Source organism: Tinamus guttatus, unplaced genomic scaffold (assembly GCF_059628265.1).
Source record: "Tinamus guttatus ecotype Peru unplaced genomic scaffold, ASM5962826v1 Tinamus_guttatus_pri_ptg000525l, whole genome shotgun sequence".
In the NCBI taxonomy this organism is placed as follows: domain Eukaryota; kingdom Metazoa; phylum Chordata; class Aves; order Tinamiformes; family Tinamidae; genus Tinamus; species Tinamus guttatus.
This window is the reverse complement of record NW_028289059.1, coordinates 2,467,222-2,493,466: the sequence shown is the minus strand read 5'-3', so window position 1 is coordinate 2,493,466 and position 26,245 is coordinate 2,467,222. Positions and strand designations below refer to the sequence as shown.

The following is a 26,245-nucleotide window of genomic DNA, read 5'->3' as shown; positions in this document are numbered from 1 at the left end:
TGTCTTACTGGGCTGAGCTCACGCCGATGTGCAGCAGGGCTGCCACCCTGTGGCTTGTTACAGAACCATTTCACGCAGGTGGAGATGCTAAAATGAGGCAAGCTTTTGAAAACAGGAATTCCGAATTTAGAGCAATTGTTCCCGTAGTTCAGTACCCTGCCCAGGATCTCCGGTGATTTTATGGAATGTATTAAGACTGTTTGGGTTCTTTATGACCTGCAACCTAAAGGATCTGAGACATTTGCACTGCTACTGCGGGGCAGATTGTTACCATGTCTTCTTCTGGACAGTGCTATTGAGATGCTATATAGCCACAGCACAAGAGATGCTGACTTTTATTCTCAAGAGGAAAGGTTGTCTTTTCCTGAATAGCATAGATGAGCTATGAAGAAAAGCTCTGTAAGCTCTGAATTTCCTTGAGCTCTCACTGGGCTGCTCCTTTTAGCATAATCATAAAGGCATATGTAAAGTTGGCACACAAATATACATCCATTGTGCATCTCCACAAACATGCTCTTACTCTTACTTTTTTTTTCTCTCTCTCTCCCAGGAAATACCTTTTTCTAGCCCATGATCCAGAGAAATGCGTAATTATCACCAGATAATAGAAAAATATTATTTAAATGATGAAGAAATGAGTCCCTACCGTTTCAATCTTTTGGCTACTTTGCCTGCTGAGGTTGCCTTTTTTGGACTAGGACATGTTTTTAAGATTGCATCTCCAAATGTATATTTGCAAATATGCATATGCATGCAAATAATTATCACATTAATGCAAATGGGGTTATTGGACAGCTATCTAATTTTGCATGGAAGTTGTGCATGTGATTTTATTTCACATCTGTACAGTTATAAAGCTCGTTAACTTTAGATGTTGCCAGTCCTGCCAAGCTCTGCCAGAGTAATCACAGGCTATGTTACCATTGCCCAGCTGAACTTAACATTCTCCTGATCTCCATCCCTCCTTGCAGCTCTCAAAGCTGGCTTTGTCACTGGATTGCTATATGATTTTAAACCACTTCATCCTTTGCTTCTTGAAGTACTGTTTGGAAAGTAAGGAGGAGATGGGGGGAGGGTTATATTTTCGTCTAACAGTTCCAGCAGTGAGAGTGACTGAAGTTTCATGATGTGGCTTTTTGGATCTACTAACAGACTTCTGTAAAATATATATGTATATACATACACACACACACACATATACATAAATATATATAATCGAAACAAATGCTTGATTATCTGGGTTTTTTGTTGTTGTTCTTATAGGGTTCATTTTCAGTCAGATAAGCTCACCATAAAATCTCAAGATCCAGTGTAAAGTAGGCTGTGGGAAAATGTAGGCGGATAGAAGACAACTGGACAGCCTGCAGTGACGGCTGAGTTAGCAGTATCGTATGACTGCATTTTACATACTGTGTGTCTGTTCTTCTGAACGATGCGTTATAAATATGAAGAAAAGCTACCTAGGAGCAATCCCCCTCCTGGAAATTGCATAGAAATGAACTTTGGCAGAATGATCATCGGCAACGTGCATATGATGTTGCAGATTATTTATGAGAAGTCTCCCACAAATTGGCAGGCAGCAGGGAACAAGCTTAAACTTGTGGCAAGAGATCATCCAGGGAGGGAATCCTTTGCCCTAGGGCTTAGTTTATCGGGTGAAATTATAAACTCAAGTGAGTCTTCTCACATTTCTGTTGTGATGTGGCATATGCTCAGTACGATAACTCAAGCCAGCAGTGTACTGTCTTTCACTGTACATAACTGTGGCTTAGTAGCACTAAAACCACATCCACCATAGTCAGACTTTGAGCAAGATTCTGTACAATTTTATAAAATATCTATACTTTTATGACATATAAATGTATGTAGAATATCGTACTATATAAATGAATGTATTCAGAACATAAACAAATCAAGAAAATGGCAGCAAAGTACCCTCAAAAGAAAAGGGAGATGGTCAGGATATGGTTTTTCTGTAGTAAACTTTACAGTACTTTAATACATGTTCATAGTTTCAGCCTCTAAAAGGGATTGGTACTTACTGTGCAGACCAACCTCTTTTGGCAATGATAAACATGGAGAAATTAGTGGAATCGGAAGGCTCAACACTATTGCCCAGGATTGTGTCTCCCCCTCTTAGGGAATGCAGTGTGTCCTCCTCTGGCTGTTGGAAGAATGCGGCCTTATCCTACAGGCGTTAATACCCGGAGTTTGTTTCCGTATTGCCCAGCATCTGTATTTACTCTCTTGGTTTGTGAGGACCTTGAATGGCGGTGAATTTTATTTGCAAGAAGATGGCAACACACAGCTCCCCACAGTCATACTCCACAGAAAACAAAAACATTATCTAGATTCCGATTGCACCTCTGTGAGGGTTAGCAATGCCAGGAGCCCCAGTGCAGAAAGCTTTCAGGTACTCCTGATCCAACTTAGAGCATTATTTTCTGTAGGTAGTGATGACAGCACCTTCCTGGTCCTGTATGTTGATTACCAAAATGGTCTTAAGTTCCAGAGGCGGAATGGGGTGAGGAGGCTGCAGTGACCAAGGTACCGCAGATACCGGCAAGCAGGAAGAGCTTGACAAAAAGTTTCAGGGAAGATACTAACTTTGGTTCCTCGACAGTGTCGCTTCCTTTATGTGTAGCTATATGTAAAGTGACCTAGGAGAATCAGTTCAGCAAACCCCCTGCCCTACCACAGCAGAAACACGATAAGCCGACTCAGGGAACACCTACTGCTGCCTTGAGCCATTCTGTGGACTTAGCCAGGGGAATATCTGGATTCTAGATTTTGGTCAGGTTTAGGCATGAGGTAAGAATGGAGCTACTTAACAATGTCAAGAAAGAAATACTTGAAGGGCTTGTGTCAAATTTTCGTGTCAAGAAACTCACAACTCAATGAAGCACTGCGGAGTTTAGTAACTTGCTAATGTAGACACAGAGAGGGCCCCCTTCCGTAGGCCTTCCCTGTCCCTGGCTTTTTCTGGATTTCAAGGAGCAGATGTACCTTGTGATCTCAAAGTGTTTTGGAGAACTTCCTAAGTCTATACTGAGCCTACATGTGACCATGGGACAAGTATTCATCTTCCCTCTGCCTCATTCTGTTCCCATTGCTAGAATGACAGTGGCCTCCTGTAGAAGAACAGTGGTCATGAGGTGATGACGCGTGTTCCCCGCTAGCTGCCATCTCCTGTTTAATCTCCGCATTGACCGCTGCCAGCAGTGTGACAGGCCTATGAAGGAGCAAAACAGCGTGTTGTCAGTGAAGAAAGCCTCTTCCCTCTCTGGTCAGCCTGGCCATGAAATCCCAAGAAGCAGGATGCTGGAACGAGAGGCCGCACAGTCGCTGGGTTTGCCTGTCACACACGATGACAGTCCTTGCCTCCTGTCTGACGGGGGAGGGATGCGCATTGCGGCGATCTGGGAAGCCACCCAGTGGGACGGTTATCTGCGTAGTGCATCCCTGGGAACGTTCCTTGCCTGTGCCCGCTCCTCCTCCTCCTCCGCTGCTGCAGCGCGGGATTTCCTCCCGCAGATGTTCCTCCCGGAGAAGGGGAGGCAGCTGCAGTTCTCAGACTCCCGCTTTCCTTCTCCCCGGTGGTCCGACTCCACCCGGCCGGGATGGAGCTGCAGAGGGTTCCTCCCATCCCCGTCCCTTCCCTTGACACAGGATGAGCAGCAGTAACCAGAGGAAGAGAGACTATTTCATGCCTCTCTTTCCCCTTTCCTCTTTTTTTTTTTTTGTTTAGATTTTTTTTTCTTTCCTGTCTGTGTAGTTGTACAGAGGCTCTTTCTGGGGCAAATTTACCCTTCCTGCCCCCCCCTTTTTTCCCTAGTGTTTCTGGTCCCTGCTTCTTAAACATCATGTAAACAAAACTGGGAAAAAACTTGAGTGTATAGATAATCCATATTTACAGCTGGATATGGTCTTAGATACAGTTTACATTGCAGCGTGGGATGTAAATAAGGGCTGGGTTTTTTTGTCTTTGCTTAGGGAAAAAAAATTGTCTCTCCAATTTTAAAGTGAGGGAAGTGTTTGCATTGTTTCTTTATTCCCCTGCTTTTGTTGTGATTTTTTTTTCCTTTGGAAGGACTTTTGGATCTTTCCACTCTTCATTTGAGAGCCATGCAGCTTTACACACGCATGCGCCTAGGCTTGAAAATGCATTTAGTCTGTTTACAAGTTAGAGTTTAAGGGCAAAACTCTAAGGCAACAGGATGCGTCATCTCAGGACTGCTGTGACCTCAGGGTATGTCCACGCCACGGTCTGGAAACGCAGTGACCGCTTGCTTGGACCTACTCAAAGCGGCTTTTATGTAGCTCGCTCAGATACACTAGGATGTGAAATAAAGAAAAAACCCAAATCCGTTACATGCAGAGCTGAGCGTTACATGCGGAGCCGCGAGCAAAGCTGCTTCCCCGTCCCCCGGGAGCCGCCGCGGGCGGGAGCCGCCGCAGCGGCCGGGCCGGGCCGCTCCGCGCTGCGGGGCGGTGCGGGGAGCAGCCGCCGGGACACGGCGCTGCCGGCCCTCTGCGTGCGGAGAAATACACGGGAATCACGGGCCGCTTTGTGCTCTTCTGTCACGCACGCATCTCCTTTCAGCATTGACATTTCCTCTGAAAACTTGTCTCTTTTTTGAGGCTGGGTGATAATCTGCATTCGGCAATGCGGACAGAAATCAGAAGCGCCATGCACTTTTATCTGTTTATACCCCCACATATCTGAGTTGTTCTCAAATAGACTGTTTATTAATTGCAATTAGCTATTGCCTTTTACATTATTTTTACTACAAACAGTAGTATTGAATGGATAATGAATAAATGACAACAGCGGGGTCTCAGGAAAGATTCTTTAGGGAAAATACATGTGATACCTTTACAGAAAAATCTCTTTCTCTCTCTCTCTCTCTTTTTTTTTTTTTTTTTTTTCTCCTAGACAGATCCAGCTGTGCGGTCACCGGTACAAATGCTTCAGAAAACTCTGAACTTGTATTCCAGGTCACTCTATCCAGGTCTCCTCCAGAAGAAAACAAACAGATTTTGTATGACTTTTAGCAACCACAGCACGTTGTCAATTCAACCTACCTCCTAGAGGCACTTGCTATAAGGCATGTAAGGTGTGTAAGCGTACGTGCTCCTTCTGCACCCCGCAGAGTCATCTCTGCCCAGCAAGGCACTGCACAGGTGTCTGCAAAGCAGCTTCCAGAGCGGCTTCCCTGCCACGGCCGCGCTTCACACCAGCAGATTTCCATCGCACCGAGCGCATAGGATAGGCCCCAAACTTATTTTCTGTAAGGAATGGGGCGGGGAGCGTGGGGGGAATCTCTTGAAGATTTCACAGACTCTGAAAATCGCTGCTGGTCAATACGATGTGAGCCCCAGAGCCAGGAGCTGAAGTACTGAATGCAGCTGGGTGAGCAAGTGATTTTTCTAATCACTAGTTGAAGCAAAAAATGACTGTGTTGGGTGAGTTGATATTCCTGTCAAAATAAAACAATAGTAATAACAACAACAACGATGAAAAACCATACGGGGCTAAACTGTTTTTAGAAAGTTCTTATTTTAAAGCACCTACGTCCATAGGTAGCACTGTCTGAATTTCTATGGCCTTCTGTCTTGTGATGGAAGCAGTGACTGATTCACTGTAAAACAGTGAGATTGAGGCTTTACCCACAATTGCCGCTTTCTGTTGGGGGTTCTCTGATATCTAATAAGGACTGAGTTCATGTTGCAACGTTTCCTTTAGCTGGGAATTTTAAAAGATATTTCACTTCTCTGTTTATTCTCTGTTTATTCACTTCTCTGTCTTTATTCACTTCTCTGTCTATTTTCAAAAAGAAATGGAGCCATATAGTTATCTTTGAGACCTCTGTCAAATTCAGCTGAAATAAGGCAATAGTTCAAACACTATTAGAAAAGGATATATAAACTCACACAGCTGCACAAGAAATCTTGTAGGTGCAGAAAGCTAAACCATGGAAAAAAGGACGGTGAGTAATCAGAATTACTGAAATATAATGCAAAGTGTATCACTTGGTGCTCCCCCCTCCAAAAAAAAAAGTAATGCATTTTATTAAAAGAAAAAGTCAATATTTAAACATTTACCTCCTCTCCAACAGATTTGTGAGTTCCTTTCAAAATCATCAGTTGCTGCAGTCAAACTAAAACACGCTTTTTTTTTTGCGAGTATTTGTCTGCATAATTCACTCACCCACCTGGGAAGACTCATTTAACTCATCGTTCTCTGGAGGTTCTGAGTAGGACTCTTCGTTCCTCTAAGAAACTTAAGCCCTTGGAGACCAATACCAATACACTGGGACTGCCCCTACGCAAATTTCAGTGAAAGTTCGTGGGCTTGGAGTACACAAACCACACAAATGCCTTTGGGGGAGAAAAAACATATGTGGTTTTCGGAATAGATTTAAAGCCGTTAATTGCTTTGCAGTCCGAGTAAGCCGCTGTTTACCCGCTCGTTTATCGCCCGTTGCTGCGGTTTAAAGGGGGTGAGGAGCGGCAGGGAAGCGGTTGTGTCTCGGGCGGCGCTGACCTCGCGGTCCGCGCACCTGGCCGCAGCCGCGGCCCCGCGCCGGCCTCCTCGCTCTGCACGCTGCATCTTAGGGGCAAATGCGGAGGGAACGGGGCTGGATCGGGAGCGGCGGGAAGCGCTGCAGAGCAGCACGTGGGAGAAAATGCAGAATCTAACCCCTAATCTTAGGCACTTCTCACATTTCCATCAACTTCCACTTTCTAGAAAGCTGACAAGCACCTAGCCCCAGTCCCTGGCAGGCGTTGGTAAGTATGGATTTAGGCGAGGCTTTTGAATGATTAAACCCAGGGGCTAATTTCAGTCTCGTGGTAAAATTCAGTAGTCAGGAACATTGCGCGTGTTTGCCGTGCCAGTCATTTGCGCTGAAATTAGTGTCAAAAGTTTCTATCCTGTCTTCCTTCACAAGCGCAGGAATTCTCATTTAGCTCATTTTGCTAATTCCCGCAGCAAGGAGAGCACTCTTTGAACTGCCCAGGGTTGCCCATCTTTTCGGTCAGAGCTAGGGGTGCTCGGGGAGCGCTTAGGTGCTGCCTGCGCTCGAATCCCCGTCCGTGTCCGTGTGTGAGACAAAGTGCGTGGGTCAATTGGGCAGCCTACTCGAGGTGCTGAAATTGCACCCGGTTGCACCAGGCAAGGAGCTCTGCTTTTAACTGTGTGGGGTGAGATAAAGCTCTGAGGAAAGAGAGGAAAAAAAAAAGATTAAAAAAAAAAAGTGAGATTGAGCCGCTCTCCCATTCAACCCCATCCAGGCGATAAAACAGGCCCTGGCCCTTCCCGTTATGAGCCCCGCGCAATTAGTAGCTCCAGTTAACCCCGCGCGGGGAATTTGGCCGGCCGAAGGACGAGCTGCGACTTCCAAACGCCTCCGGCTGCTGGGGGGGAGGCCAGGGAAGGAGGCAGAGCCCAAGCTGGGGGCTGCAGCTCCCGGAAAGCTCCTGGCCTGGGGTCCCCTTCGCCTCGTCCCACCCGGCGCTTCCTGGCCACAGATCCCGGCGCTTCTCGTTTTCCCCCAGAAAGTGCCCAGGTATCCAGCGGAACCGCGGGACGGGCCCGAAAGAGCAAGTGAAGCGGAAATTTAAAGCCCCTCCGCTAATAATAACAGTATAAATAACCGAGGACATCTTGTAAACAGTGCGGTCATAACCCTGAAACATTAAACAGCTCGGTGGGATCTGGCGCATCAGCTGCCTGCGGCCCCGGCCCGTGCAGGGAGGGAGCCCCGCACGCCTGTTTATCTCAGCCTAATCTCCCCCGGGCGCGCTGATCGATAGAGGGGACGTGTTTAAATTAAAAACCCTCCTCGCGGCGGAGCGGGGACCAGGGGGAGCCCCTGTCCCACTGCGCTGCCCCGGTAAGTGCCTCGGGAGCCACTAACGGGGCTGGCGCGACGGGGCCTCCGCTCCGGCCGCGGCTCCGGCCCGGGCGGGCTCGGCGCCCCGCGCCGCTAACGCCACGGCCCGCGGCTTTGCTCTCCCGCCGTTATTTTCCGCAGGAACAACGATATAAAATAAAAGAAAGGCAGCCTCCCAGCCGCTGCTCCGTGGCTTCTTTCCTGTCGTTACTCGCTCCTTTTCATTCGACTCTGGCCCCCCGAAACTCCTCGCAGGGCTTCGGTCCGAATGCTCCACGGTCAGAAAATAAAGGAAAACAACGTTCCCCGCGGCGCGGGCTCCGCGTTTGTCCCGCGCCAGCGCGGCCGCTTCCCCTGCCGCTGCGAGAGCTGGCGACGAAAACGACAGCGCTCTGGGTTCAATAGAAAGGAAGGTTTATTCACAGAAATAGAACAAAACCCGTTCGAAGAAAATATATCTATATATCTTTAGGGTGAATTACTTCATAGAGATGACTGTCAAAGTCAGTTATTCTAGGCATCTACATATTTCACAGGTCTCAGACAAAAGATACACGAGCGGTAGGTTTTGTTTGAACTCTGTCTTCTCTCTCTTAGCGCTTGAACCAGCAAGGCTGTTGTTGCGGGACGCTCGACTGTACACGCATTTAATAAAGTTAAATATGGTCGGGGGTCTCTCGGGGTGGAGTCTTTGCTAGTTCATGTACATTTGGTCTCCTCCGTGCCGGGAGAGGGGCTCTCCCCGTCGCTCTGCCCGCGGCGCGGGGCAGCAGCGGGGCCGGCGCGGCTCTCCCCGGCCACGCGGGGCCGGTGCTCTCGCGACGCCGCCGTGGGGCTCAGGACGCTGTCGGGCCGCACAGGCGGTTTGTGCTCACCACTTCCTTCAGGTCACTCTCGGGTTTGCCGGCTACCATAAAAGGCCAGGTCTGTAGCCAGGAAAAGACACGGGTGGGAAGGGGGTTACAAAATACGTACGGATGCGCATTGGGGAGGTTATTTCTCGGGGGTCCGTCTGAGGCGCGCCTCGCGGGGCGGCAGCGCTCGCAGGGGCTCGGCCCGGGGAGGTCCCGCCTCGGCCCGCCGGTGTTTGGGCCGGCAGCCTCTGGCCCGGGGAGGAGCAGCTCCCCCCGTGGTTCCTCATAGCCCGAGCCGGGCCACAGAGCCGCGTCACGGAACCGGGTCACGGAGCCGGGCCGCAGAGCCGGGTCACGGAGCCGGGCCGCGGAGCTGAGGCGAGCTCAGCACTCCTCTCTGCTTGGGGCCCAGCGCCCTCCCACAGCCGCCTCCAGCCCCTCTCCTCACCTCCCACAGCTCGGGGGCAGGATTTCTTGTGCCTGTGTGTGCAGAGGGTCTATTTGGTTTTATTTTTTATTTTATTTTTTTCGGGGGAGGGGGGCGGGTTGCTGTTTTTGTTCTGAGCATTTTCCTTTTAGCCAGAGACATCTCCCAAGTCCTTATCAGATGACACAGCGGGCAACAGACTTTTCCCCCGCAGTCCGGAGCCTTTGAAAAGCAACTCAAGAGGCAGCAGAGCTGGATCCCATGGAAATGTCTCCAAGCCTCTGCAGCCTGTTAGCCAGGCGTGGTCTGCATGTGCGGTCAATATAAACACTATACAGTAAAGAAGAGCCCTGGCGGATCTCACACAGTATTTTTAGAACTGAAAAAGTGGGTGTTTCTGGTGGCTGAGGGCAGCGAGGGGACCCTGGGCTGCCTGGGAGAAGTTTCTGTGTCTGGTTGCAGCCACAGCAGTGATGGCCGCGCAGCCCTGGGAGGTTTGTGGTGTGGACCTGGAGCTCCTGTGGATCCGCTCTTTAGAAGTCCACATTGTTGTTTATTTCTCCTTTGCGACTTCACTTGTGTGGGAGAAATACCCTGGACACAGCAAATGAGAGCAAGTGGGGGCAGAGCCCTTATCAGAGCTCTGTCTCTTAAAGTCTGGGGCTTGTGGATTGTTATGGCAGGACGCCGGGACGGAGAGGTGGGAAACTAATCTATTAGATTGTTTCACTCCAAAAACGCACCTTCCCAAACCTAGGCACCCAAGGGTAGAAATCTTCCTCTGAGCCATCAATCCGCTGAGGTTTCTAAAGTATTTCTGGCACAGTAAAACCTGTCCCTGTGTATGTGTGGCCTGCGTGGCCCCTTCATCCCTTTCCTGGGAAGGATTGCAAGGAGTAGCAAGCGGGGCCGGGGTCACTCAGCTTGTGGGGCGCAGGGAAGCCCGTGCCCTCCTCGGAGAGCAGCTCTTTGCCCCGGCACCGGTGGGCACCGCGAGAAGCCCAGCGCAGGTTTGTGTCCCGGCGCGCAGCCCACGTCAGCCCCTCGCCCGGCTCTCCCCGTGCGCGCGCGCACGCAAAGCGCCTGGCCCGGCGGGCCGACACTTACCAGGTTGACCGGGTGGATGTAGCCGTTCTCGTACTTGTCGTTGGCCAGGATCTGCCTCAGGTGAGCAATGTAGCTGGAGGCCAACCTCAAGGTGTCCAGTTTGGAGAGCTTGGTGTCTGGGGGCACCCAGGGCAGGGTGGTCTTAAGCCTGGAGAAGGCTTTGCTAAGGACCCTCATCCTTGCCCTCTCCCTGGCGTTGGCAGCGTTTCTTTGGACCTGCTTTCCCTCCTGGCTCACTCCATTTAAAGGGCTCTTCTTGGGGGGAGCTTTTTTCCTCTTGCCCGAGGCCCCTCTCCCCTTCTGAGGGGAGCCGTTCTCGCCATTGGATCCCTCTTCGTTGCTCTCGTTGGAAGCCCCAAACTCTTTGTTGTTATCCATTTTCAGGCCATCGCACTCCAGCATCTCCACCTCCTGCAGATCTTCCACATCACTGAGGGACCCAGTGGACATGGTCTGGAAGATGCCAAAGGACCAGCGGGAAAGGGGGAGGTGGGGGGGGAAGGAAGGGCAGCACCTCGGACCTCCTTGAAGCTGGTGGAGGACAGAAAGGGTGCCAGTATTTTCCTCCCCTTCCCTCCCCTCGCTTAGCACGAGGTCTCAGTACCAGTCCAGAGAGGCTGCCCGCCCTCCCGCCCCCCAACCCCGCTTTGCCCGTGTTTGAGGGAGGGAGCGAGTGTGTGTGTGAGAGAGAGAGAGAAAGCTGAGGAATTTGGTGAGGACACTAGTAATTTATCTGGGGATAAGAGAGGCGGATCCAGCCCAGGGGAGGGGCCCTGCCCGCTGAGCACACCACATCCCCAATCACAGACCTTTGCACGGGTCCGGGAGCGAGGTAGCCCAGAAAACGCTTGCAGAGAGCTCAAAACTGGGATTCAAAGCTTCACAACTGGAGCAAAGCAACTCTCTCTCCCCTCTGCTTTTCTATACCCCTGCTTCCTCCTCCTCCTCCTCTTCTTCCCCACTTCCCTCTCCAGTGCGGGGTTGCTCTCCCCCTCCCTGCCTCCTAGATGACCCAGGCAGCTGGTGTCATGATTCCTGACGAAAGCCAAAATGGGTCATGAGCAGCGAGAGCAGCACATCCACCAGCGCAGCCTTCCAGGGAGCTCTGCAACACCCGCCGTCTAAGCGCTGCCCCGTAACCTAATCTGAGAGAGATTTGTGTGTGATTATGTCTGAGAGTGCATCCTGTCCAGCTCCTTCGCGCGTTCCAGGACGAGGGAGCTCTGCGGCTCGCGGGGTGGGAGCGCAGGCAGGAGGAGCCAACTCATTGCAGGCTTCCTGGGCGACCTTTGCGAAGTCCCCGTCCCCTCTCTCACTGCTCGAACTCCCCCATCTGCAGACGGTAAAAAAAAGACTGCCCTATCGTGCAGGTGTGCGGCTGCGTGCCCCAGCTCCCCACCATCCCCAGAGCTGCCGCCCAGGGTTATCGTGGCTGCGGATAAGGTGCACGCAAGAAGCGAGAGGAGGTTTACTGGGTGATAGGCATCACACGGGGGAAAAAACACGCCTTTTCTGGGAGTTTTACTGCAGGGCAGGCTCCGGCATTGCGCTGCGTTGCACTGGTGGAGCTGTTGTCCGTCTGCAGTCCAGCGCATTTTCAAAAGCGAGGGAGTTCTGCCCAAGAGCACAGGCAAGATAAGGCCCTTTCCGTGGGAGAGGGAGCATGTTAGGCCTTACTCTGCTAACTGGGAAGTTTCCACTAGTGGGAATGTGCGTGTTACTGAGCAGTATGCACAAGGAGATGTGTACTGCAGTGATGATCCTTATGTACATATGTATTCCGTCTCTGCAGAGCAGGATTTTTAAAGCATTTTACCCTTGACCTAGCTCTTCTTCTCTGTGTGATGCTCTAAACCCACATGTGAAGTCCAAAAAGAGGCCAGTAAAGCATTGACTTTCTCACACATTTTCCCCCTTCACACACCTCCTGCACCCTCACAGCAGCCTCAGCAGCCTCAGCTTTGAATATGGGGGAATAAGCTGAGCTAGACTTCCAGGTGGGTCTTTCTGAACACAGATCCACTATGATTGGTCTTATTGCAGGAGAAAACACAGTTATTCCACAACTTACCTGAGGATTTGCATAACCCTGGGCCAAAAGTGCACGGCCTGAGACGTCACTGTGGGACGCAGTAGCTCCAGGGCTATTCCCAAGGTCTGTGAAGCCACAGAATGATCTTTCACTGACTTGCGTGAACATCCCATGAGGTGTGCACTGAACAAAAGAATGACCAAACAAACAAAAATTGTGGAAGGCCAAACTAGTGTGTCTGCCAAGAGCCACACACTGCCCCTAGATTAATGTTTCAGTAGGAGGCAGCGAGTCATTATCGATAATTAGCAAGGAAGTCTTTCCTATCTTTTTATCCATCTTAGTCCCTTGGCTTGCCAGAGGAAAAAAGGCAGTTCTAAAATTTAAACCAGCTCTTTACCATTTGGCTGGAAGATAACACCTTCCCACTCACGATAGGATAAGTACATTAAGATATCCTATCTCCAAGCCCAGGGCTCTTGGGAATTCACTAACCTCTAACGTCATGTTATGTTAACTGTGCCCTGTTTGTGTTTTTGCTGTGCTATAAACTAAACAGTTTGTCAGCATATCAACCCTAATTAATGAATTAGCTTTTCTTCCCTCCTCTTTTTTTTTTTTTTTTTTTTTTTTTTAATAACATCCTTGTTGCAGGTCCAAAATATTACTAATCACCAGTGTGGAGATTTATGAGTCTCCTTATTTTCTAAGGCTGATTGTTGTTTGTGCAGGTGGAGTTTTAAATGGCTATATCCACTGCTGAGATTTATAGTCCCAGTGATTGATGCTGGAAATGAGCTAAAGGACTCTTACTGGAGCAAGGATGACAGAAAATCAAGTTGAAGTTTCTTGTGTCTCTAAGCACGAATGACCAAAGAACGAAAGGCACAAAGTATCTCTAAAATCCCAATCTCAGATGCTCCCTGAAGAAAAAAATAAAGCTGTATATACTGATATCCTTTTCAATCATTTATTTTTAACTTTATTTTAGGCATTTCTTTTTTGTTTTATTGTAAAAAGCAGGAAGAATGATTTGGCTTCATGAAAATGGCACTTTATATTGTCACACACATTCTGAAAATAAATATACACAAATATATTCATTATGGGTCTTTAGAAGTGCTAGACATTTGTAACTTTGACTGACTTAAACATATTTTTGAATCCTTGGAGCTGGTGACAATTTGTCTCTAATACAGAGCCTACATACTACATTTCTGTACTGGCATAGAACACATTTTTGTGTTTGGTGGAGATTCTCGTGTGTGTTATATATGTGTAAACATGTTACATATTGATCTTTGATGCCTTATGCACAGAGACTGTTTTACAGTCTTTTAATGACCTAATCATCCTCTTTTCCCCTCCACAGTGGCCAGCCTGAGCAGGCCTCAAAACGGTGCTGTATCGCCTCATCTCTTGGTGACTCCTATTCCCCTGCTCGTTACATGAGTCCCGCCTCCCCTTTCACACCCTTCCTGCTTCCTCTCCTCCCTGCTCCCAGGGCTTGTATCCTTGATCCGGCTCCCAGTTTTAATCGCTTTTCCCTTCATCTTGCCTGCCAGGTACTCTTGGATCTCATTCTGGATAGCACCCCTGATTTCCTGACCACTTCAGTCCCATGTGAAGGGTAAAGCTGGGACGAGTGCCACCACCGTAGGGGTTGTGTGGACACTTCCCCTTGTAGATGACTGGGACCACAGACTAACCTGTCAATAGCCGTCTGGGAGAGACAGAGCTAAAGCCCTTGCAGTACATTGAGACTTTTATTTATTTATTTATTTATTTATTTTTTAAAGTGTGGTGGGAAAAATCAGTACAGAATTTGCTCTATAAGTGATGTTCATCTCTGCGGTACTCTAGCTGCACTGTTTGTACTTCGCTTTTACCCAAGATGCCAGGGAAAGCAGTGTTTGGTGACTGGCTATAGAGCTGCACGCTGTGGAGCACCAAGACGTAGCTCCGTTTAGCACAGGTCGGCCTGGCTGGGGCAGAGGTTTGGGATGCTGGGTCTGCAGGGTGCCAGAGGGGGATGTGTCCCACGTGGGTTTGCCATGTTACGGACTTTGGCCTGAAAAATAAGCTCCACTTTCATGTCTCTAATCTTCTCTCTCCTGAGCTTGAAGAATACAGTAATTTGAGACTGCTTTGGAACTCGAGGCCAAGATTTCTTTAAGTGTCTAGTGATTCTGCATGACATGGCTCTTTATTTTTATTTTATGAATTCTGTGTCATTTATCAAGGTACCATATCTTTGCTGTACACTGAACATTCGCCCAAGGAAGACCTCAGGTCTAAGATGTGGTCACCCACAGCCGAGGAAAACATAGCTAGCTGGTTTTAAAACTTTTGGTCCAGGTATAGTACAGATGTTTTCCTGTATTTGGAGAATAACCAAGGAAGTCATCCACAGGTAGCCAGTTGATCATAAGTCATGTTCAGCTAGATTTGTGAATGGTCAGGAAGCAAATTAGTATTTTCATATTTCAATTTTTACAGAAAATGTGATTACACTGAGATTTCTCCTCCTTGCTTGTGGTCTCACCTGGAAACTAAGCTAAGTCACAGAGCAGCTTCAAAAGCACATGCTTTAAGTGAAAAAACACTAATCATAACAACATGAATATACAAAATAAAAAAAATACTGAAATTGCAACTGTAAATAATTAATAACTTGATTGCAACTAAATCTTATGTATATCTCTTTTAAGACACATTTTTTTTTATTATGTAGTTAAGTTAAAAGATTTTGTTATAAATAGGATAGGTCACCGTGCAAAGAGACATAAAAATGTTGCATTCAAGACAGGGAAAAGGCTGTTTGACATCTTAGTGTGAGAGACATATGTATTTATCTGAGACCAATGTGACAAACCACTTTGCCCAAGGAATTTCAACTTCTTGCTGCAAAGCCTGCAGAAGTCAGAGTGTTTTGAGAAAATGTTTTTCAGACAATGAGTGTAACAAATATTTCCTGCTGTTCTCATTCAGAAAAATCCGAACGTTTATACTGATACTGTTTGTGCTGGTCCTGATACGTTGAATTGAAAATCACAGTTTGACAGATTACATATTAGAAAATTTAAAGTGAATAGGTTATATTTCCATTTCATATGTTTTTTTTTAATTCTGAAATTACAGAAAGTATAAAACCAAAAACATGTAAACTTTGGTAAACAGAGTTCCATATTTTTAAATGTTTTATGAATATTGAAAAAGTATGTGATAATTGCATGATTTCTTCTACCCTAGTTTATGCCCTTTTCCTTTGAGTAGCTTCACTGAAATCAGCAGGATTGCTCATAGACTGATACAGTCTGTGCAGAACAAGAATGGTAAAAAATGTTTTAAAGGAATTAAATTCACTATTAAATCTTATAACACAAAAGAGAGATCCTGACAAGGCCATTGTACCCAATTATGAAGGATACATCAGAAGACTGTAGACCTCACTTCCTGCTTCTAAGCCAGGCCAATGGTGAGGATTTCTGGTACCGTTGCTGGGTTAAGCAATGCCCTGCAAGGGGTCTATCAGCTGAAAGTTGAGTAGCTCATAAACAAGAAGCATATAAGCTTTAGAAGTTATCAAAGCTTAAGCAAGATAGTGAAACCCTGATATGAGCACTGAACCCAGCAAACTTTCAATTAATTCTTCACAGACATGCCAGTGAATCTCCTTTTTTTTTTTTTTTTTTTTTTTTCTAGATGCTTGCAGAAAGCAAACACAAGTGGCTGGACGTATTTGTGTTACAGTGCAGATATATGCAAGGAGAACTCACAGACAATGAGGAAAGGAATCTTCTGGGACTGCTGCAGGGACAGCTAGTATACACTGCCTGCAGGATGCATCTCAGAAATTACTAGACAGTTGACATTGTTAAGTTGCACACTCTTTTATGAAGTGGTCACAAGAAAAGACAAATATGCAAAAAAGACAATATATCTCACGCAAAATGATCACTGAAGGATTAAAGTGTAGACATAGCTGTATTATTTTGAATAACTCTTTTCATGATGTTTCTTTTTTGGCTAATCCATTGCATTTTTGTGGTTTTAAAACATGATGACACTTGTAGATAAGCAATAAGTTCCATTTTTTGCCTTCCAATAATTAGCACATCGGTTAAAGATTTGGAGAATAAATGAATTTTGCTTCAGAGGAAAATTTGGAGAAGAATAACATTTCATAGGGGAGCGGCAGGAAGAATGTCAGCTATTCTGGTGAGCTTTCATTACTTATACAGTTTGTGGCATGATACACATGCATGTAGACACTGATTTTCTAGAACTCCTGTTAATTTAAAATACTTGTAGCTTCTGAAAGTCAGGTCCCCACAGTATCCATTACTAAATGCAGTAAATTGTTCTATATTCTGAATTTAAATCCAAATGAAACATCACACACTGGGACCCAGAGTTTTTGGGCTGCTTTACAGTGCTACAGATTGAGCTGGCCACAGTTTGTCCTGTTGAACTCCCCATGCTCCATTTGTCATAGGGGCTTTGTATTTTACCAGCTCTGATAAGGGGCCAAATTAAACCTTTAAATGCCCAACTGCAGTGGCATCAAACAGAGCAGCCATACTTAGCTGGTAAAATACTGGGGCCAAAACTGTTGATAAAAGAAAACAATAAAGTAGCTATATTCGCTTACCCACATGTGTGATACTTGTACATAGGGATTCACCCAACACAGTAGTTAGCTGAAGAAAGTAGGTGCTGTGGACAGGCTTAACGGGGAACAATTAGCTGGCCAGGCAAAGGAGAAAGCAGATTATCCGTCCTCTTCAAATGACATAGAAAGACCCCAGTAACTGCATTTCGTTCGACTCTGACAGGCCTTATACATGCCTCACAAACTGTGATTCTCAAGGCTCCTGGAACATCCCCAAAGTGGGGTCATGGCACTTTGCCACAATGCAGTCCTTGGTTTTATGATGCGTATCGTAGATGAAGAGCTATAATACATATAGAAAATGGCGTAGTTGTAGAAAGTGGTATTGCAAAAGCACATAATAAAAGTCTATTTAAGTAATTCAGAGGAAATAAATAGCTCTAAAAATGAACAAGGGAAAGAGCATAAAAAGAATACCATAAACGTGTGTGTTGAGATCTGTGAGACGGAGAAAGGACTGAAGAACTGAAATTACAGAAGTGAAGGAAGAAAAAGCCCCAAGTAAAGGCTGTGAAGGCAATCTGAAAGCAATCTTTTCCCTCCCTACTCTTCTCTTTTCCTTTGTAGGTACAGATCCAGGTTGATATTCGCTTTGTCTAATTCTTAAATAAGGGTTTTGGCTAAGACAGAAGGTAAATTGAACAGAGATGAGCTGTCAGACCTTCTATCAGTCAGGACAGGCAGGTCCTGGATGCTTGTGCAGTTCAGTGAAGGGAAACAGAAAACAATGCCTAAAAGCTGCTTGGAAGACCTCTAAGGAGGATTTAGGAAGAAAGGCCAAGTTTTTCAAAACTGCTGGAGGGAGTCTCTATCCTAAGGGACCAACCATTAAAGCAGCTTATTTTTAGAAAGAATGGTATGGGGCCCAGATATATATCTGCTTATGTTTTAAGATTAGATGAGAAGATGGCTGAGGGTAGTACAAATAGATCTGTTATCCAGAACCTCCTAATCTAAAACCATAACAAAAGCTCCTGTGTCTAGCTGAAGGATTTCTGTTGTCTCATTTGAGTTTCTATGCCATTTTCATTTCTTCTGCCTTCTAGAATATGCCTTACATTAGCCAAACATTTCCAATAATAATAAATCATGACAAGGGACGAGCAGGTTACATCAAAATAAATTATATCTTTCTTTGTTATGCCAGCCATTTGGACTGCCTGGTGCAGCATCCAGGGGAATGCATCCCCCTTACCTATCTGCTTCTTCTTCCTGCTGTCCTATCCCTTTTTAGTCTTTTACCTCTCCTTGACAGCCTGTAGCTAGTTCCCTTTACAGGGATGCAAGTTCTGGGGATTTTCCTGTGTTTCTCCGTGTCAATGGAGTTGACACTAAGAATTGACACGCCTAAGCAAAGGTCTAGTGACATCTGTAACACAGCCTTGCTTCTATAATTTATAGTGCAAATTAAAAAAAAGTGGAAACTAAGCTAATTTATAAGAGAAAGACACTTGTTGTTGGACAGAGCTACCTCTACTGTGTTACATGTCCTCTGGATGCCCACAGGAGGGAATTCTTTCTGTTTCTGTTCCCTACTGCTAAGAAAGGGGTAAGAACACTTCCTTGCCTCACGGAAACATTATGAGGGGCTCAGACACTACCGTAATGGATACCAAGGGTAGCTAAGATAAATAACCTGATACTTGCAGGAAAATGATTGATGTTAGAATGCTACAAATATGTTGAAAGCCTAAAATATCTTTGTGATGTCTCCCCATTTCTTGAAATGCCAATTAACATTTTTCACTCAGATACCTGGTGTTTACATTGGGCACATTTTATGCCCACATGTTTTACAAAATGGATACTTGCCTGACTTTGATTTTAGATGAAAGCACAAGTCTCTCAACCAAGTAGTAATTCTGAAAGATAGAAAACTTGCTTTTATAGGAACAGAAACAATGAGTTTTGATCATGTTGGTGATGAGTGACAAGCTGAAACTTTAATAAACAGACGAAGAGGGCCATCGTTGGTAATGCTATAGCACAAGTAGCAAATCACCTTTGACTAAAGTCCCCAAGCTCTCCATGAAGGAAAGTAAAGCATTACTTCAGTTTCCTGTAATCCTTCCTCACTGAAAACACAGGATTCCCTTAGGAGAGTTAAAATCCATTACTAGCTTTCTTTATGCCTTTCCTTTTTTTTTTTTTTTTTTTTAACTCTAATTGTCTTTTCTATAAAGGACCTTGCTTTCTTGAATAAACAGCTAATGCACATTCTTGAAGTGAAATGAGTCTCCAAAGAAGTCAGCCTGAAGGCCCTTCTCATTTCAGTGTCCTGTTTGAAATGACACCTGCTCCACCTTGATTTCTGAAGACTCTCTAGGTCCTTACCTATGTGATAGTTTCATATAAAATAACCTACTCTGAAACATGAGTTCGTATGGGTATTCAAGGAAACAATGCAGACTCAGAAACATAAACAGCTATTTATTTATTTATTTATTTATTGTATTCCCAGCAGCCAACAATAAGCAAATAGCTGGATTCGTTGGAAGGAGGAGTCCACCTTTATTTGCTTTACAGCAGAGGTGTTAGCATGATATAGACTCAGCTCATCAGAAGAACCCTATTTCTTTGTATTCCAACTGCTTTTTTTTTTCCTGTGAACAAGCATCCTGCCTACTTTCATTTCCGTCTTTGTATACCACTTCTTTTCAGTGTCCTTGCCTCTTAGCAGCTTTGTAATTTTGTCTCCTGTGGCTTTCTCAGTGTTTTAAATAGGCAATTTAAGTCAAGTTCTCAGAGAAAATTCTGAAATGGTATCTTCCATTTTCCATAACTAAATGGTGAAGGCATACATTTTTAAGACTAGAACCTGCACCTGATATGTGTTGGAACTCCTTGGTATACAAAATTGAATGCAAAATTTTTATGAATAGATAAATGTATTCATAAGCTCCATTATAGAGGAAGTGCTAAAAGAGAAGATCCTTTAAAATTAAACTTATTTTAATATTAGCATGTGCTGGTATATGTGTTTAACATAGCAAATGTAACATTAGCCAAGACATTTCTTTATTGATCAGTCCCTTCCAATTTTGAACTATCTTTATTGCAGGTAAGTTGTAAAATACATACCTGGCAACAAAACAAAAAAGTTTTTGTTTACCTTTCAAGAAATTCGTATGGCAAACTCCAGGACAGCAGATCCAGGATATACAACCCTGTACAAGGTGTTAGAGAGGGGGAAGGGTGGCTCAGTGATGAATGACCAGTCGTTCAATTGTTTTCTTTCTTGCAGAAATCAGAGACAGAGTACAGTTTATCTTACCCTGACTTTTAGCAAGACAGATTGCCAGGCAAAACCCCCAGGTTGAAGTCATCCAACCCCCAAGTAGAGTAAAGAGACCATTGCTGTTACCCCTCCTGGACTCACGCCCACCCCCAGCACCTTTTAAAAGTCTTTGGGATTTCTTTAAGTGGTTCCGAAGCTGTAATATGAATTTTACTTTTTTTTTTTTTTTTCTTCACACCATTTTTGTGCTGAGTGCAATCTGAAATGATTCATTTAGGGCCAGGATCTTTTGCTGTTGCACAGGTTGAAACCTGCTTATCCTCATGGATCCCTTACAAACAAATAACAACTGTAGGAGAATTTCCCTTTGTGCTTATTTTATCCCCCGCCCCCCCCATACTTTGTTTCAGCTCCCACTGAACTTGCTTTCCTGTAGCTTGAACGTTTCATGTCTGTGTTGCTCTGTTGACATCAGTGAAGCTTCTTTCATCACATAGGTGTAAATATGAAGAAGGTTGGAGTGCCAGGAAGATAAAATCCTTACAAAACAGGAAGGTAATTCCAAGGTGTATTGTAACTCTCTCAGCCTTTTTTTCCTTACCCTTACCTTTATTGTATATTTCTTTTCATTCCAGGCATTTGGAACAATGCTTCTGGGCAAGAGAGCCTGAATTCATGCTATGCAAAGCAAATTTTAAGTAGGTTTGGTCACGCTCTGAGGGTGCTTACTTCTCTATGACAACTATAAATGGATCAGTAGCTTAAATTGGGTGCAATGGATCTGGGCCAAAGTGCACATTACTGAACTGTTTGATAAAATTCAGAGAAACACGAAAGCCTGGACTGCCCTAAAGGGCTGGAAGCGAAGATGGATGCAGTTGCAATATCTGTTACTTGCAAGTGTCCATAATGTGTTTATATAACTCTCAGCCAGGCTAGCGGATAATTAAAGGGAAGAGCTGATGCTAGACCCTGCATCACCTTATACACTACAATATGGGGAAAGTAGTAAGAAAACAGCGGCAGAGTCTCTCCTCCTTGCCATGCTCAATCACTTCTCTTTTGCTATCAGAGGGAGGCATAACTAATTTACCTTGCTGACTGTTAAAATATAATCATAAAGCTAAGTTCCATTGCAGTTAGGTATTGCATAAATCCTTAAAGTAGCTGTATAAATGCCTTTGTCAAGGTCCAGTTCAGGAGGGCACACCGTAACCAACCTAAATCTATCCAGTGACTCATACATACTTGCCTGTTCCTAGGCAGGCATTTGGATGTTAGAGAATATATTTTTTTTCAGCTCATACTTCTCTCTTGGTGAGATCAAGCATGGATTTAAGTGCTTGGCTAAGTGAGGGATGACCAGCTTCTGGGTGGGGAGACAGTCGTGGCAATGATGTGATTTCTGTGCGTGTTTTTGATTGGGGGAGTGATTACCTGTTCTCTGGCCATGTGAAGGGTCAGAGAAGACCATCCTCCCTCTGGACTGCCCAGACCATTCGGCTAATTTGTCAAGAATCTCATAGGATAAATAGCTGTCTCCAGAGACCTTTATAGTGACAAATCCAAATAAATCAGAGTCACTTTTACTGAGCACTTCAGCAGACAGCTCAGGTTTAATGAATCAGCCTTCAGACCGCCAAGGAAGATTTTGCTTCCCAAGCCCAGGGGAACAAACATGTGCCAAAATTTGCTTTCAGGGTGAAACTTTACCAAGCCAGCCTATGGTACTTTGTGACTGCAGTTATCAATATCACTAAAGAGTGCTGGAAACTCAGTAAAGAGCTCTCAAGATGGAGCTGCATGATGGGTTTGCTCAGGGCAGACACTGGCTGCTGTGAATCAGATGAATTTCCTCCTCAGTGACTGGGGACAGACCTTGCAATCCTTTATTAGTGCTCTTCTGCATTATCCGCCTGTCCTGTTTTTGTACACAAAACAAACAAGCAAACAAACAAAAAACTAAGAAAATAAGTCAACCCCCCACCAGCCACTGAAAGTCATCACATGGGCAAAACCTTGCAGGGTAGTTATCGTGGGTCATACAAACAGTTTTAAGGCTTAACATCGTGATCTCTAAAAACTTCCATTTCCATTTCCTTCTCCCCTTTGGGATCCATTCAGATGCCTACTCAAATACCTGCTGGCGCCAGAGGAAATTCTCCTGTAACGGATACCCTGCGATGTAAAACCAATATTTTTTTTCCAGGGTCATCTCTCTGACACCCCCACAGATCCTGTTGCCTCACCAACCTGCTTCTTGGTCAAGCCAAAACATGAGAAATTGTGAATTGGAGGGGTGAGGTTTTGGAGCAGTTTAATAGGCTTGGTGATTGCTAATGCACACATTTCCTCAGCTTCCTCCTCCCTTTGTAGTAGCCTTGTCCAATAATTTATGTCATGCTAACAGGCTGCTGGGCAGATACTTCTGTTCACTGTTCAGCAGAGAGAGGACTACAGAAATTTAAGACCCAAATTGTTTGTGAGGACCAAATACCTTTTCTAATAGGCTAACACTCTCTATAAAGGCCTAACATAGTTAAGAAGCTGTGTTCAGTATCATTCCCATGCAAACAAAAAGGCAAAAGAAAAAAAAAAGTAATTAGGGGTGGCTTCTCATAGATTTTTAGGAGAATCGTACACTCACAGTAAGAAGCGACAGTGTTTGGACTTCAATTAGGAACTGTGTGTGTATGCGTGTGTGTTCTCTGGCCATTCATATAGTCCACACAATAACGATCAAGTTCCTTTATCTCAATGGGTTGTAATGTAGTGGGCTTTGTCAAATGTCAGACATGTTTCCCTCATGAAGAAGAAAAAAAAAAGTGGAATAGCTGACTTTTTTCCTCCTTTCAAACTTTTAATTGAAAACAATATACTGAGAAAGCCAAACAACAAATATTATTTTGTCAAGGTTCAAGCCAAAAAAAAAAAAAAGATATTTTTACAAAATGCAAGTCAGGCTAGACTATAGGGCAGAGAATTTATTGCACTAGAAATTTGTCATCCAAAATCCTGTAAAATATGCCAGAACTCTCATTCATTTCTTAATAAAGTTTCTTCCATTCTGACATAATATATTGCATAAAGTGCAGGAGAACAAGAGTAAAAATGTGTTTTTTTAATGATTAAGGGCTGATTTTGTTCCCACTGAGTCAATGGCAAAACTCCATGGACTTGAGCTGAATATATGGGTACAGATAAGATGTTGTTTACCGTGCTCTGGCTTTCCAGAGAGCAAAATATAAATGAAATATACTCCTTGCACAAATTAGATTATCCCAAGTTATCTGTTTACTTCTACAGGGATCTTCCCATGTTGTTCTGGAATTAAAGGCCTCTGTTTCCCTGCAATTTTAAGGACACTCTTGCCACTGTGCGAATTGCCTGTTGCGCAAAAGGAGGAATGAACACTCCCATGGAACAAATGCTCATGAGTTTTTGCTTGAATGTGCAAATGGCAGTAATGTTAGCAAGCTTCTCAGGCCTCCCTCAGCTGTAGTCACAGTTTTCCTTAAAAGTCACAGTGTTTTGGGGCAGAATCTCAACCAGTTTTAGCACAGCCATAAACAAGGGAAGAGCAAAGTTTTCCTCCTCGTGTCCTGGCTGTGTTTGAACTGGGAAATGAGCAGAGGGACCCAGGCTGCCTATTGCAAGCTGTAGCCCACCCCTCAACAAGTGCTTGGGCACTGGATAAAAAAGAGGAAGGAAAAAAGGTAGACTTGATTGGATCTACCCATGCATCACACCTGTACATGTGTGTAAAACACATGGTAGAGATGGATCGGGATGGTGCCAGGTGATGAAATTTATTTCCTCTAAGGAACAAAACAGGAGCAGAGAGAGCTCTTTGTCTCTAGGTCCCTGACTTTCCTGCAACATCTCTTTGGGAGGTCAAACTCCCAATCTGCCACGTCTTAGACCTGAAACTCAAGCAGGCCCTTAAAAGGCAAAAAAGAAGAATTTGCCAAGACGGTTGTCATTTTTTTAGCAAAATATTTGGATGACAAACAAACAATCTGAAAAACTCCACTTAATTCCTTCAGTGGCATAAAACATTAGGCAGCTTGTATAATGCCTTACCAGCAGACATGGATATATAACTGCCTCTGAACTAGGACATGGTAAACAGTGTGTAACTGCTGTATGGCAACGTTATTAGGAAGTGTGAAGGAGTAGAAGGGAGTTATTTACAGTAACCTGAGCAAACGATTCTCAAATTGTTGGCCGTACAATTCATCAGCCCGTTAGGTAAAATGTGCAAGGCAAAGTGAATCAATACAATCACCCCCGTCTCTCTCTGGCACGTCCCGCTGGGTGATAGAGCATAACAGTGTTGGTTTTGACATTATTGGGCTATCCTGAAAATAAATCACTTTTGAAAAGGTGAATAATTGGACAGAGCTTAGTGTTGAGAAGCAAAAGGTTGAAGGCAGGGCTGTGGGGGAGGGCAGGGGGACCATGAGGAGGAGGAGAGGAAAGGGGGGTTGTGCTGGTGGAGAAGAAAATCCATTCCAGGAGGCCACCAGCATGTGAAGAGCTGCAAGTCTCATTTTGGTTTGCACTTTGGCAAATGAGTGCAGTTGTTGGTCTGATAAATATCAAACTGCATTTATGGTTTCTGAAACTATTTTTGATCCAGCAGAAAACTTGGACATACCTTGTCATGTAATTTAAACTGTGAAAGGTATACCCTTGCCCAATAAAATTAGAAGGCAGTAAATTTTGTCCCTGTAAAAGGAAATCCCCACTTTTCCCAGCATTTACCTAATCTGTGGAGTTCATTACTGTAAATGGTTCTGAAGATAATATATTGTGGTTGGACTTTTAAAAGATCTAGATAATTTTATGACCATCAGCAACATCTGTAACTGTGCAAACGAAGATCATGATAATGATAATCCAACCTCTTATTTTACAGCATAGAATAAACCCCTTTTGGGACACAAGAAAGAATTTCTAGTGCTAGATAACTGACTAATTGTGTAAAGGGTGTTTTTACTCCTTCCCCTGGCACTTAAGAAACAGGACAGCATTAGACATGCAGCACAGGACTCTTTCCTTGTACCTGCTCCCACCAAAGACCATGGCAATATTCCAATGGCTCGATATGAACCTGAGCTTCATGCAGAGCTGACTGAAGGCTGGTGCTGATACTGGATTGTAATTTGACATTTTTTTGGTGATGAAAATATAATGAAGTCAATCTACGATTCCTGGAAGGTCTCCTGAGTGTGTGTGCTGTGGTTTACATTTGCAATATGATCATATCTAAATCATCCCTACCTGCCTCGTCATCTCAAATGAATGTGAGAATATTATTTTCTTTCATTGAACTTCTTTCACTCTTGTCTATTCCATTTAGCTTGTTTAGATGAGTAATCTGATAATATTTTTATACAGTATGTAACAATAGAGACAGCTTGGATCCTGAATTTATTTGAGGTTTACTCAGGCAGAGCTTTTCATTGCAATTAGTGGCTTTGATTTTAATCTTTACAGGACTTTCGGAGGCAGGACTAACCTGTTAGACTGAGATGGCAATCTGATTAATATCTCTGCTGTCCAAGGAAGACCCTGTATCTGAGCAGTGAAAGAGCGAAAAAGATCCTCAAAATATAATTTAGTGTAGTAAAATATTAATCTCCTCTTTCCTTCTCCCTCTTCTTTCCCTAGTAGGTATTTAAAGGATACTTGCATAATTCTGTCTTCCAAGGATTGCTATCCCAAACACCCATGCAAACGTCACTTGAGGCCTATGAACAAAAGCAGAACACTGGGTAGAGATTTGGGGCATGGCTATATCTATAGGGGTGCTATCATTTCTCAGTCTGGCCTGGCAGGACATCCTCCTGCTCCTGGAGCAGTCAGTATCAGAGGGATATAAAGGTGGCAAAAAGCTACTTTCTGAAAATTACTTGCTATGCATGCTGGTGCTGTGGAGATAGGATAAGGGATAAAATAACGTGATTTATCAGGGAGCTGGATGGAATACTCGTGTTTTCTCCTGGAAT

General features: G+C 44.8%; 1 protein-coding gene across 1 annotated transcript; it reads right to left on the bottom strand.

The window, feature by feature from the left end:
* Nucleotides 1-8,295: 8,295 nt before the first annotated feature.
* TCF21 (transcription factor 21) lies at nt 8,296-11,149 on the bottom strand. Its single transcript, XM_088533894.1, has 2 exons — nt 10,287-11,149; nt 8,296-8,824 (listed from the first exon to the last, which is right to left on the bottom strand). Exons 1-2 carry the CDS (start codon nt 10,734-10,736, stop codon nt 8,735-8,737), a joined length of 540 nt encoding a protein of 179 aa, XP_088390020.1. The 5' UTR covers nt 10,737-11,149; the 3' UTR covers nt 8,296-8,734.
* Between the last annotated feature and the right edge of the window lie 15,096 nt (nt 11,150-26,245).